At 31.7% G+C, this 14,161-nt stretch overlaps 1 protein-coding gene across 1 annotated transcript; it reads right to left on the bottom strand.

Annotated features, from left to right (window-relative positions):
* Positions 1 to 808: 808 nt before the first annotated feature.
* On the bottom strand, positions 809 to 5,815 carry LOC145594734 (mechanosensitive ion channel protein 10-like). The gene is made up of 6 exons (XM_081651068.1): positions 4,265 to 5,815; positions 4,030 to 4,150; positions 3,116 to 3,409; positions 2,811 to 3,013; positions 1,700 to 1,998; positions 809 to 1,250 (listed from the first exon to the last, which is right to left on the bottom strand). Exons 1-5 carry the CDS (start codon positions 5,593 to 5,595, stop codon positions 1,749 to 1,751), a joined length of 2,199 nt encoding a protein of 732 aa, XP_081507194.1. The 5' UTR covers positions 5,596 to 5,815; the 3' UTR covers positions 809 to 1,250; positions 1,700 to 1,748.
* Positions 5,816 to 14,161: the final 8,346 nt, after the last annotated feature.

Genomic DNA, 14,161 nt, shown 5'->3' with positions numbered 1-14,161 from the left:
GCAATTAGCTAATTGACATAACTGTTTGTATTAGTTGATTTAGTTAGCTGGTTTGACTAGCTAGTTGTAAATAGTTGATTGTGTAAAAATGTTTGGTAAATAGTTGTGAATTGTTAGTTGTTTTTAGTGAATTTATTAATAGCCAAAAAGACTAATTGTTCAATAAGCTCATTTCAAATAGGTCTTATAATGAGCTTTTTGTTATTAAAAAAAAAAAAAAAAAAAAAAAAAAAAAAAAAAAAAAAACTTTTTAAGAAGTTCTTTGAATAAGCTATTTACCAAACACCTAAATTAACTTTTTAAATAGTCAAACCTTTAATTGTACATAATAAGCTAAAAGCTCTCCATAAAACTCTTTACCAAACAAGACCATATTATAGCAACAAATAACAATGTTAGGATTTCGAACCCCCGCTTCTCTATCTCTATTTCTTCTCCCCATTTGGTGTCATTGCCCATAATTCTAAGAACAAAATATCATTGCCAATTTCATTTACTCCCTCCGTCCTTTTTTTAGAGTCCCATTTCTCTTTATTATGTAAGTAATAAATGCTAGAAATAGAACTCTAATAAAAGGCCAGAGGGAGTATTAATTTATGCAAAACATTCCCTTACAGCCAATGAGAAAGGGATGTACAGATGCTGTTTGTACACTAGGTGTACATGCATCACCTCTCTTTAAACATGGCGTGTGCTCAAAGCCTCAAACAAAGCAGAAATGTGTAAAGTATAACAAAAGAAGTAAGGAACCACAATATCATGGATTATAATTTACTATAATTATCATAAAGCCTTGCTAGATCCTTGCCTTCTTTTTATAGATCACGTCTTTACTTCACTTTGAATAAAAAGTCACATTACATTTGTCTAACAACGTGGTGCAAAAGTACTCTATATAATAAGAGTACTTTTGCCTTTTAAGGTAACATTACAAAGCAGTTTTACAAATTGAATCACATTAATTATTTATTGATGAAACTTAGAGCAGAAGAAATAATTTACATCTGATTTCCTAGATTAGCATTGAGTTTATACGTAACTGCACATGCACAACCCCATCGAATAATCGAAAAGGGAAGCCAAGGGAGAGCAGAGCAATAACAATTATAAATCTGTTTCGATAATTAGAACACATAAGGGGATGAACGTTAAACAATGTGTTGATAATGCACCAGAGTCACTTGACAGCAGCTTTCTCGAACGAGCACAGAAGCTTCTGTGGTGATATTGACCATCCATGGAGCATGATCCTGACATGTAGCCAATTAAGTTAGCATGTTCTAAACTACTAGCGGCTTATTCGCTAGGTGATTATAAATGGTGGTAATGGGAATGGATATGTATATATTTGCAAGAAATTATTAACACCAAAGTCCATGACAATGCAACTTTATCCCTAGTTCATCTTTCGATATTATTTTTCATTACCAATTTATATCTCTAGAGCCTGGAGCTAGTAATGCAAATTTATGAAGCAAACAATCATTATCATAAACCTTCCAAGCATAATCATTGCTAACAAACCCATTACTATATTCGCCATTCATAACAGCCTACCAAACAAGTTGTAAAAATGAACTCGTTATGAGTATCTCTAGGTTAAATCACCCATCAGAATGTAATGACTGCCAAACAAAATGTACCTAATGGAGATTATGTACATAAAAACTTCCGTAAATTCTGGAAAGATAACACTTACTTGCAGTTACAGACGGCCAAATGAACTCCTTCAGTCTTCAGCTACCAAATTAGATATTCTGGACTGTTTTAGTAAGATGAATCTCTTGAGGCAATAGTTGGTAAGAGATTTCAAGCTCGTCAAATATGCTCTTCATTTCCAAGAAAAATTCAGTTCTTCGTTTGCTCTTCTCAACAATGTCTTGAAAGTTCATTGTATGAGTCACATAGACAGCCATCTTTATCTTATTTATATTCTCGATCTCTTTAACAACCATACTGTGTTCTGGGTGCCAATAGTGCGAAGTTTTCTCCACATACCTGCAAGAGGAGCAAAGTTTAGGAAATTTAGTAAATGTTTAATTAATTAAATATGCAAAACTTCTTTCAATCTTATAACAGGAAGCCAAAAAATAAAATTACTAAATACAAAACTTCTAGCTTTTACCAATGGTTCTCATAGTAATCTTGTTTAAGCGTCAGTTGTTAAAAGATACCAGTCATTAAGCTATCTCATATGGCTGAGCATCAAATGTTAAAGTCGATGGAAAAGGTTGGCCCTCGACCATCATAGATAAAAACTATACAAATTATCGTTTTCAGAAACACAGCTCTACTCTAAAAAAGGAGCAAAAATAGAAGACAAAACAAGTTCAGCACGGTCAGCACTTGTTCCTTTTCCTTTGCCATATTTCCATATTTGAAGGTTTTCTAATTCACATGTTACATGTGAAGTATAAAGTACCAATTCACAAGCACCTCAGTTAGCATACAATTTTTGCAAAGCAGTATGCTTCACACAGCTGACCACTCTATTCTAAATAGTCCACTCAAAATTTTCATACATTTACTTGTTCTTTTAGTTCACCAACAAAATTCAGTGATTCATGTTCCTGTTCAAAACACCCCAAATTTTTTAGTTTTTATCATTCGATATTTATAACAAAACTCTAATACAATCCATTGATCATTTGTAAACATTTAGGAGATAGTTGTATATGATATGCGGTACTAGATAACAGCAGAGTCTATGAGAACAGCAATTGAAAGTTAAAACCATAATTTTGCCATATTAAATTGTCATCTGAACCATCCCAAATAATGATACATTCTGCAATGAAATGCTGACTTACTGCTTAATTCGTTCTTTCAGTTCTGCGATTTTTGGCAGTGGTGTTCTATAATCAATTGAAAACTCCAAAGTATCTCCCTGATCCGGACTGCGGTAATAGTTGCCAATGGATTTAGTAGATAAAAGTGCATTTGGATAATATACCTTTTCCCTGTCCAATTTCAAGAATACCGTTGTTAAGATATTCATCTCTTCAACAATCATCTGTTACAACATGAAAGGAAATGGTGAGTTTTTATATAATATAAAATTGTTAAGAAAAATAAAAATTGATGATTTTCACAAGACAACAGGAAGTATTATTACCAGTGTTCCATCAATGACACAGCGATCACCAACATCAAATGGATGCATAACAAAAACAAATATAAGTGCTTCAAAAACAGTCTTGCAAGTGTTCCCGAATACAAAAACTGCTACGAGAAGCTGGGAAGAGAAGAAGAGAAGTATCTTTGTCGTAAGAACCTCGGTCAGAAGAAGCCAGAGTACAGTAATTATAATAATCAGAAGTCCATTTAATAGCTTATTGAACTCATCCACAGCAGTCTTGTTGTCATTCAAAGCATGTTTGAGTGCCTGTCGATCTTTGAAGACATTTACCTGTAAATGTAGAAAGATAAAACAGATTATTAAAAATAGGGAGGGGGCTCCCAGCAAAATATCAGTCTAGAACATTTATGAAATTTAACACACCATGAGATATATATAAAAGTGAAACACAATATAGTTGAGTCAGACTAATTATCATGCAACTCTTTCCATTTAAGCACAGACAAAAGCTTCTTTCAATTAGATTTGGTGCAGAAAATATCTAATAATGTCCATAGAAGTTTAGAGGCAAAGTTGAAGATTGGTGATTTTGCACAAGTCCCGTAAATATAGTCACAGTGTAACACCTAAAATCTGTCAATTTAGAATCTGAAAGCACAAAATAAAACAGCTTATAGACATTTGGTGCTTCACATGGACCAATTTCTTCACTAATTAGCCGAGTGACAATCAAACACATAACCTTGTCTAAGACAAGTACCTGAGTCAAATTTTTGAACCGAAACTATTATCATTTGACATAAGCTACATTTCTTAGCCTTAAAAGTAGGCAGGGTACAATCAATAAATTGCGAAGTACATTAACTGTATGCAAAACATATATGCAGTACATAATTCCTATTATGAAGATACCATCAAGACAGAACCAAGGAACAAGATAGCTTCCTTACCACCCACTTAGAAAAAGCCTTCATATCAATCTGTTTTTTTTCATTGACTTCAAATAATGGATAAACGACATCCACCTCTTCCCAAATCATGAACCTATGGAGATCACCTTTATCAATGTAGCTGTAAAGACAAACATAAAACATGTTAATAGAGAAGATCATAGAGTTTCTTAAATAAGTTCTCAAGAAATGGCACATTTACAACCAAACTTGAAATAACCACAAATTATCTTACAGTTCATTCATGTCAATGGCCTTGTCCCCAATCACATTGTAGAATATCCTAACAGCAGTTGCTATAGCCTCCTCCTCACATGTTATTTCATCATCATCCAATTCAACCCCTCCTTCAACTACATCTTGTTTGAAAATACCAGACATCGTCGATAACCCTGAATTGGATATAACATCAACCAACAACTTCATAGTCCAAGAAGGCACTTTCTCCCTCTTCATTTGATGAATCTTCTCCCAATCAACCACCTTATTCTCCATATGATTACCCGTATGAGCCCTAAAGCTCACCTGAGTACCACGACTATCCGACCTACTAAAATTACTAGCCAACTCAACCACAGGACGCCCTGAGAGAGTTTGTAGCACATAATGATGGAACACAGCCTCCTGAATCCTATCAAAAAACCTATTCAAATGAAAAGAAGATGCTAATATCTTTATCAATGTAGTCTTAACCAACCACAAAAACGACCCAATTAGCAATGAAGCTAAAGTCCAAGTAATGAAATCGAGTTTTCTCTTTGTTTTCGCGGTCAGTTTCGAGGTTGATTCGGAATCATACTTAAACAGCACAACCCAAGTAACAAGAACCACAGCAATCCAAATAACAACAACAACAGTATCCTGCAACCCATGAGTAAAATACACCACATTCTTCTTCAATAAAAACTTCCATTCAATCAAAAATACAATGCAATGCACAAACCATCCAGTTACCAACATACCAGAAAATATAGCCATTAAAAGTGCAAACCATTTCCAAACTTCTAACCCACAAAATAATTTACCCTTAAAATTGTCAACAATTAAACTAGAAATCAAACAACCCAAAATCAACAAGAAAACAATCAACTCAAGTACCAATTTTATAGTCATTCTCCAACTTTTTTTAGCACTTAGCTGAGCAGTTACCCTCTTGTAAATTTCCCTCTCATCTGGGCCCACATCCTTCTGCTTCTCCTTCTCCTTCCTTCCAGAAGCTTCTGAAGCTTTAGGAGTCTTCTCTGAGAAAGATTGTTGGTTCGAAAATCGAGGTGAACCCCCCAAAATTTCAAGGGTTTGTGAGTCAAGAGGAACTGAAGGTTCCCCAAATCTGGTTTTTTCCTTAAATGTAATTCTTCTTCTTAAGGGTGATTCTGGGGTTGGGTATAATGGGGGTTTTCTAGGGCTAGGGCTAAAATTGGAAATTTCTTGAGATTGAGGGGAATGATTTGTGGGTTTTGCTTCATTTTCATTGTTTTGAAAACCCTTTTGGGGAGATTGCTCATTTGTTAGAGGTGAAATAGGAATTACAATTTCTTCTTGGTTTTTGTTACTGGTTTCCGCCATTGATGAAGCTTCAAAAAGCTTAGTTTTTTAGCATCTTTTTGTACTTTTTAAGCTCAGAAGAGAGAGAAAAAAGGTTTTTGTTTGAAAGAAAGATGAATGTGCATTGAATTATTGGAGGGGAAGAAAGAGAAGAGTGAGAATGGGAAGGTGGCTTCAGAGTAAGGAAAACAGGAGAAAGTTTCTTTGACAGAGGTTTAGCTGGTTTAGAGCAGAGCAAGCAAGTAATTGCCCAAAAAAAAAAAAAAAAAGCAACTAAGCAAGAAATACGGAGTACGGAGTAATTATACTTTAATTAATGCAGATATGTCTATTATTATGTTTTTTTTATTATTGGCAATGTTTTGGTAATATTCTTGGAAATGTTGATTTGGTGCATTTTGTTGTTGTTAAACAACGTGGATTAGATTAATTACATCTCGTTTTCCGCACTATTTCACCAGCATTTAATGTTTCCAGAAATTTTCGAAATTAGGCCCCGTTGACTCGACCTAAAAAAAGTACTTCCTCTGTTTTTTTACTTGCAACACACCTTTTAGGCACGCAATTTTAAAGATGATTAGTGAGGGTAGACGAGCGATTTAATCAATATAATTTTTACGCGAAGATTAGAATAGGGTTAAGTATCATTTGTAAAAATTATAATTAATAATTTATCCGTTTACATTACATAAACCCGACCTCAAAACACGTGCCACAAGGCTGTGTTGCAAGTAAATAGAAACGGAGGAAGTAATATTCTGTAAATGTAATACGGAGTACAGTATGATAGAGAATCGGTAAGAATAATTGCAAATCAGCAAACATAATTTCACTTCAATAAAAATTAGTTTTAATACAATAAATAATTCAAGTTTAGTAAAAATAATTTATGTTCAACAAATATAAGGTGAAGTGAACAGACTTTATTTTAGTATTTTAATTTTTGGTTTTTGTTATATTGAATATATTTTATTTGATTTTTTTTCCCATTCTTGGCTCCTAATAATATATCATTTTCCTCTTTTATTTTAAATAAATCTCCATATTTGCAAAAACAAAAATTTGACAAATACTTCCTCCGTTTTTTTTTTACTTGCAACACTTTCCTAAAAAGGAAATGTCATAATACTTGCAACACACTATAAAAGGAAAGTTACTTTTGGGGAAAACTATACTATATCCCTTATTTAAAGCACATGGCCTACTAAATTACACTCCTAACAACCACTCATCCTATTTTAAAGTTTATTATATCATGTAAACCCCACCTTTATTAATTAACGCCCTAAAAGGTGTGTTGTATCTAAAAGAAGACGGAGGAAGTAGTATCTTTTATTTTTTGACAAATAATATCTTTAATTAGCAATCAATCAATAATCATCAATAATATATAGAAAAAAATTACCCAGAATAATCCCACCTTTGAGCCGTCCGCTAAAAATAAACTAAAAAGACACACCAAAAAATGACACGTGTCATTTTTGGTGTGTCTTTTTGTATATAGTCATTGATGATTATTGATTGATTGATTGATGATTAATGGTACAAACTACAAATTAGTAACCAAGACAGATTTTGTATATAACTATATACTTAATTATATATATATGCGCGCGAGCGTGTAATTAAGTATAGTGTTGATTAAATCATAGTTATTGAAAATTATTGTGCATGACACGGGACCTAACCTAGTATATATAAATAACAAGTAGTTGATATCCGAAACTTATTAGTTGATATCCGAAACTAATACGATGAGACAATTCTAAGAGGTACCAATGTATGTGACTTTGTTTAATCTTGTGTATAAATTAAAAATATTGGTCAAATAATGATTATAAAGTATAAATAATACAAAGGTCAAAGTGAATCACTTTTTTTTTTACAAAAAAATAAGAGTATTATTTTCGAAATAATTATGAATATAATTGTGTACATAGAGGTAAAATACAAATCATTGCTTTACAAAATTTTTTTATGCTGCATAGATCGTTAAATTATTTTTTTTTTTTTTTGAGGAATATATCATTAATTTATTACTATTTCTCATAACAAAAAATTAACTAAAGTTTTCAAAGAATTAACAAAGTCAAATTGAAAACCTTTTCTTTTTTTCCTAGGAAAATTAATATTGAAGAACAAAAGAGTTCCTATCATTAGAAATTTATTCTCTCTCAAAAAAAAAAAAAAAAAAAAAAAAAAAAAAAAAATCATTAGAAATTCATAGTTATAATCATTTTTAAATAACTAAAAGCTTGACTTGGTGGATTGCAATAGTGACAAACAAGAAAAAGGTCATCAATTTATGTCAAGATTTTGACTGTGGAACATTAATGCTTGCCTTTTATCATCTAAAAGGTTGTTTAAAGAAGGTTGAGTTAAAGAAAGTTGGAGTATTACAATAAACATTGACTTGATGATGGCTTCCTAAGGCAAAGTTGATAAGATTATTATTAATTACATTAAACATTGACTCATTGATGACTAACACTTGAAATAAGATATTATGATCTGGATTTTCTAAAGTCTGATCTGATCTAATATGAATTTTTCGGATCTGGATTTGGTTATGGTCTGAAATAAGATTGTCTGATTTAATTAAATTTTTAATTGCACAACAATGTATAAAAAAATCATTATCAGATTAGATTTTGTTAAATTCAATTCATCTCATGTGTATATTTCAAATACTCGTATACAATTTTATAAATTTTACGTATGAAGTAAAGACATGTGGTATTAAGGAAACATAGTTAAGAAAATATAACATGCAATGGCCTGAGATTTTCTAATATGTCTAATCTGAACGTATTTTAGAATTTGTTTGTTTCTTCTTACTTCATATAATTTCAAAATAAATATATTCGAACAAAATAGTTTCATACAAAAAAAAAAAAAGCGCTAAAAATTCAAAGAAAATAACTTCAGACAAAGTAACATAATTTTAGATAAGTTCAGATTAAGTAAAATATGCTCATAATTTGCTCTTTACATCATAAAGTTTAAATCAAAGCCTCAAAGGGGATGCCCCTATTTCGCATAGTGGAAAATAAAATTTGTTCTCATATGGCATTTTCATAAATAAACTAACACTTTATTCAACTTTTTTTAATTGTGGAACCCACAATAATGAAAAGTTATTGATTTATTCACGAAAATGCCCCCCCATAAGAAATAAATTTCGTGTCTTAATAAGAGAAACAGGGAATTTCCCCAAATCAAATAATCAAACAAAATCCAATGAACCAACATTAGCAAACATAAATTAAAGAGAATAAAGCCTAAACAAAGGCCATGTTCTTTTGAGCTTCTGGGCAGGGCAGAGCAGAGGTCAGCAGATTAAATTTCAGTAGAGCAGAGCAGAGCAGATTTCAGGTTAGCAGAGCCGAGCCGAGCAGAGCAGATTTCAACATTATTAATAATATTATTATTATTATTGTTGTTGTTGTTGTTGTTGTTGTTGTTGTTGTTGTTGTTGTTGTTGTTGTTGTTGTTGTTATTATTATTCTTATTATTATTATTATTATTATTATTATTATTATTATTAAGTGCATATACGATTTAGGTGAGTGAAAACATAAATATATGTGTACCATATGATAAGTCTATTTTATATATATATTTATTCCCCGTCCCATGGTCATATTTGTGCTTATTTGAGCTCTACGGAGCTATTTTTATTACTAATATACGTTTTCTAGTGTTTTTGTAGAGTTGGTATTATTTTGTAGGAATTTGCAGATTAATGTCAATTCCCAAGCTTATTGAGCCACTATGAAAATATTAGAGTCGGACCGTATTTTATGACCGTATATTTTAAGCCCAAGACCGAGTTAAAGGTATTTGGTTCGGTGATTAAGGGCTCGGTTTGTTCGGAGTATTAATTTTGTTACAAGTCCAATAATTGAATATCAAGAAGGAGATTGGGCCAAGAAATTAATCAGCCCAATCATACAAGAGATTGTATGGTGTGAAGCTGACGGCCCCGAACAAATAGCCCAGCTCGCTGCTATGCCCCGTGTTGCTGACTTGGGCTTTACTCCAGCCTTTATTATAGTCGGTTTGCGAATTCTCAATATTCTCACGCTTGAGTGGGATTAAAAGTCAAACTCCTTTTTCCTTTTCCTATAAAAGGAGGAGTAGTTACGTAGGTTAGTTAGGCAAGTTTATTAGTTTAGTTTTAAGTTTGTTAATTTCTTTTTTTAACTTTTACCATAAGTTTTCTTTAGTTTGAGTTTAAGTGGGATTTCATAGTTTTATTCTTTAAAGTTGACTTTTGTTTCTTTTAGTTTTCATGTTTTACGCAGCTTTTTGATTAGCTTTCACAATATTAGCTTTATTTAGTTTTCTTAACTTTGCTTTTATTTTCTAGTTCTCTTTATTGTTATTAGTTTTAATATTATTATTTACTTTATTTTAATTCTTGTTTTTATATGTTTGTTTTAATTGCTTTGTTTAGTTTAGTATTAATTATGCACGAGTAGTTTAATTTCTAGGGTTGTGGGGATCCATGAATAATATGAAGGGGTAATTTATTACTGTTAATCGTCAATGCTTGATATTAATATCCTATTGATTGATTTAATTCTCTGCAACTAGATTAGCGCTGGTTTAATTGTATGAGTTACGCAATATTGATTCGAGATTCGAGAGATGAGAATTAATATTAAGGCCTAGTTTCAATAGGCAGTTTAATTTATAAATGGTTAAGTCGAGATTCGAGAGATGAGATTTAATACCGGTAAATTAACTCTGTGATTGTAATACGTAGCGAAAGCCCTTTATGATCTGATTAATTGATACATTGATGATTGATTTTTATGTTTTACCCTGGAATATTATTTATTGGTGAACCTATGCCCTAGGTCTTTTATTCATTGTTTTTCCTCCTACTTTTATTTCTCCCTACTCATACTCTTCGTAGTATAGTCCCTTAAACAACAACTCTTGGTTACTTTAATAATTTAGATTATAATAATTAATTAGGAATAGAAAGACTTGTTTCCCTGTGGATTCGACCCTACTTCCCTATCTACATTAGTTAGAGGACTTAGGTAATTACTTTTGATTAGGTGATACGACTTTAGCCTGTCACCATATCTAACATATGTTAATAGAAGAAAGATAAACGACAACGGTTTATTTTTATTTATTTCACAAAAATTTTAAAATAAATGATTTAATGAATAATAATGATTTTACTTATAAATTTGTCTTTTAACCCTAAAAATAATAATAATATACAAAGTACTACTTGAAAAAAACCTCTTTTTTTTTTTTTTAATTCTTTAAATGTATGGAAAGATTTGAAAAATAATTCAACTCAATTAACTAACAATCAATACCCACATAAAATGTTTCTACACATTGTGATTCTAATATCAAATGTTTATAAAATAAATTGTTATTATTATTATTTATTTTTTTGAAAGAAATGTTATAATTATTAGAAATTATTAATTAATAATATTATTAAAAATTAATTCTTAATAGTTTGAATTATTAAATATTATTATTGATAATTATTATTAGTAATTATTATGATTAATAAATATTAATTATTATTAATATTAAAAATTATTCAAATTATTTTTAATATTAATAATTATTATAATTATTCAAAATAATAAATTATTATCAACAATACAATATTAATTATTATTTTTCTTATTATTAATTATTATTTGAAAATAGAGCAGAGCAGAGCACTGCAGAACAGAGTCGAGCAGAGCAGAGCAGATTTCTTTTGAGCAGAGCAGAACAGGGCTCAGCAGAGCAGAGCAGCTCTAAAGAACGGGGCCAAAGTGAATTATAAATTTTCATTAAAATGTGTATTACTAAAAATCTATCGTACAATTTTTTATTTATAAATTTTAGTTTAGGAAATTATATGTACTTCAATTTCCAAATTTTATGGTTTTTTTCCCTACAATTACTCATTTTTTGAAGGATTTTTCTATAGTGGGCTGTAGGGGTACAATTAATATTTCATAAACTTCAGACTTCAGAGTGTAAACCACTTGAATTTCAAACAAAAGCATCATTGGCTTTGGCTCATTGCAATTTGCAATGGTAGAAATTCATTTGCAAGGAGAAAAAAAAAGGGGAAAAAAAAAGCAATGTTAGAAATTTATTCAGAAACTGTACACCTAACGCTTTATTCTTGACATGACGCGCATAATCTCAGCACTATTATTCCTTTACACTATATACAATTATACATAGAGAACATAATATTATACTACCTCCGGTCCAAGTTAGTTGCAACTTTGGGGTATTATTTGTGAGATATAAAATATTCAAAGTTGCAACTAACTTGGACCGGAGGTAGTATTAATTGCAATATTTGTGAAAAGTGTATTTTTCATAATAGTTGCAATATTTATTTTAAGCTGTCATTTGTCTTGATCTCTATCATAATTATATGTATCTATATCTTTCTCTCTTCTCTCAATCTATAACCAAATGAGAGTATTATTTTTTGTTAAAATTCTCTAGAAATTAGAGAGGCTGTGATACCATGTTAAAGTGGAGAAATATTGGAGAAAACGGCTTAGCCTTGTGTATTCCATTAATCACAAATATATACCGAATACAAAGGAATACCTAACTTGCCTAAAACTCCTAACAAGATAGACTTGCCAAATATACAATATTAACATAAATATAACAAATCAAACCAAACTCTAATATTTGTATATTATGGAGATTTCAAACAAGAACATCGAAAAGAAACTGAAAGAGTACAATTCAATTTTCAATTACATTGTGATGTACTTGATCTTTTTCCTACTTCAACTTAATATTTTAAAAACTAAGGGCTTGTTACGATTTACTAAAAATAACTGAATTGACCTGAACTGAACAGATTGGGTCTGAACTGAATAGAGTTGAAATGAATAATTGTTATGAGAGAAAGAAATTGGGAACTAAGCTGAATTGAAATTAAGCTTAACAGAACAGACCCTAAATCTAACCTAATTTACTGACATGATATGGAATTAGATTTTTTTTTTTAATTATTTACCTTTTTTTTAATTATTTTTTTAATTAGGTATGTGACGAATGAACGCCCATTCCCCTCAACATTCTGCATCCCGGGGCACAACTAGAGACCGTACACCTGACCAACAACGCTTGATTTTCGCCGTTGAGGTTGGAGGACGGACCCAGCTACAAGGTCCACCAGACACCCAAAAGGATGTCAGGCGGAAACAAAAGATTTACATGGACATCAATACCGTCATTAGGAATAAAACACAGAAAACCATACCTCGCCCAAGGCTTACCGCATTGGAGCAAACACTGAAGAGGTTTATCAGCGTGCGGTTCAATGCACAAGCATGGAGCCCGCCAGCCAAAAAAACCGATCACTACTCACACGTGTTCCGTAACGCTATATCAAGAAATCCCGAGCGTACAACCCACAACCACAAATATGACTGCAAGAATTCGTCGGAATCCCTCAACTAGCACCGTAAAACGTGAAAACAACAACTCCAATCGTTAACTCAGGCTAGACTCGCTACTACGATGATTTCATGCCACAAAATGTCAAGAATTGGACTAATCAACAATACTTTCGTCCTCGCTCGTATTTGATTATAGTCCGCATCAAGCCACCCTAAACACTTCTTCCTCACCGTTTCGCGGATACCCTATGTATACGTAAGAATGATTATTTCCCTTTCAGGTAGAACCTTGTAGATGTGTAAGTTTTACGGAAAAATAGTGAGTGGGTAAGCGATTCCCACCTTTCATTTCTATGGTGAAAATTGAAAAAAATAAAAATAAAAATGAGAAGATAATGTTTGCAATAACATTCACCAGATTGGTGTCATTTTAATTCCATCCTTTTAAGATTATTTTGATATAAAAACTAATTTAAAATGACAGTACACATAAGAAAGTCTTATCCTTCAATTGGAATATAAAAAGTTGTTAATTTTAGGGATGAAATTAGGGATGTCAATTAACGAGTTTTAGTGGAGTCTTATACATACACCCATGCCATTTAGGTAGAGATAGTACTCCGTAGCTAATTAGAACATGCACCTTGTTACATGCATGTATGTAGTCTTACATGCAATTGAGGTAGCTTTAATATTTTTAATTTCTTGTAAAAAAAAAGCCCAAACATATTGAATAAAAGCACATAATCAACATTTATGATAAAAGTACAAACATTTAAATAAATAAAATTGATAAATAAATAAAAGTACAATCATTTAAATAAAGGAAATTTTGTCTAAAACTACCTGCCAAATTTTTGTTTTTGTCAAAAACCACCCAAAAAAAAAAAAATGTTGTCTAAGGCCACCCAAATTCAAATTTATGTTGTTGAAAACCACCTGGATCAACTTTCCGGCATTGACTTTGAATTCCGGCGTTGACCCGGGGCACGTGACAACCACGTGACCCCCTCCCCCTTTTTTTTCCCTTGAATTTTCTGACTATTATTGACCACCACCAGCCCCACCTCAGAAGCATCAGCTCACCCAACCACCAACCTACCCACCACCACTCCCACCAGCTCATTCCCCAGCGTCGCACACAACCGCACACCACCACCGACACCACACACCAC

This window comes from Chenopodium album, chromosome 19 (genome assembly GCF_948465745.1).
Source record: "Chenopodium album chromosome 19, dcCheAlbu1.1, whole genome shotgun sequence".
NCBI lineage: Eukaryota > Viridiplantae > Streptophyta > Magnoliopsida > Caryophyllales > Amaranthaceae > Chenopodium > Chenopodium album.
This window is presented reverse-complemented; position numbering and strand designations above follow the sequence as displayed.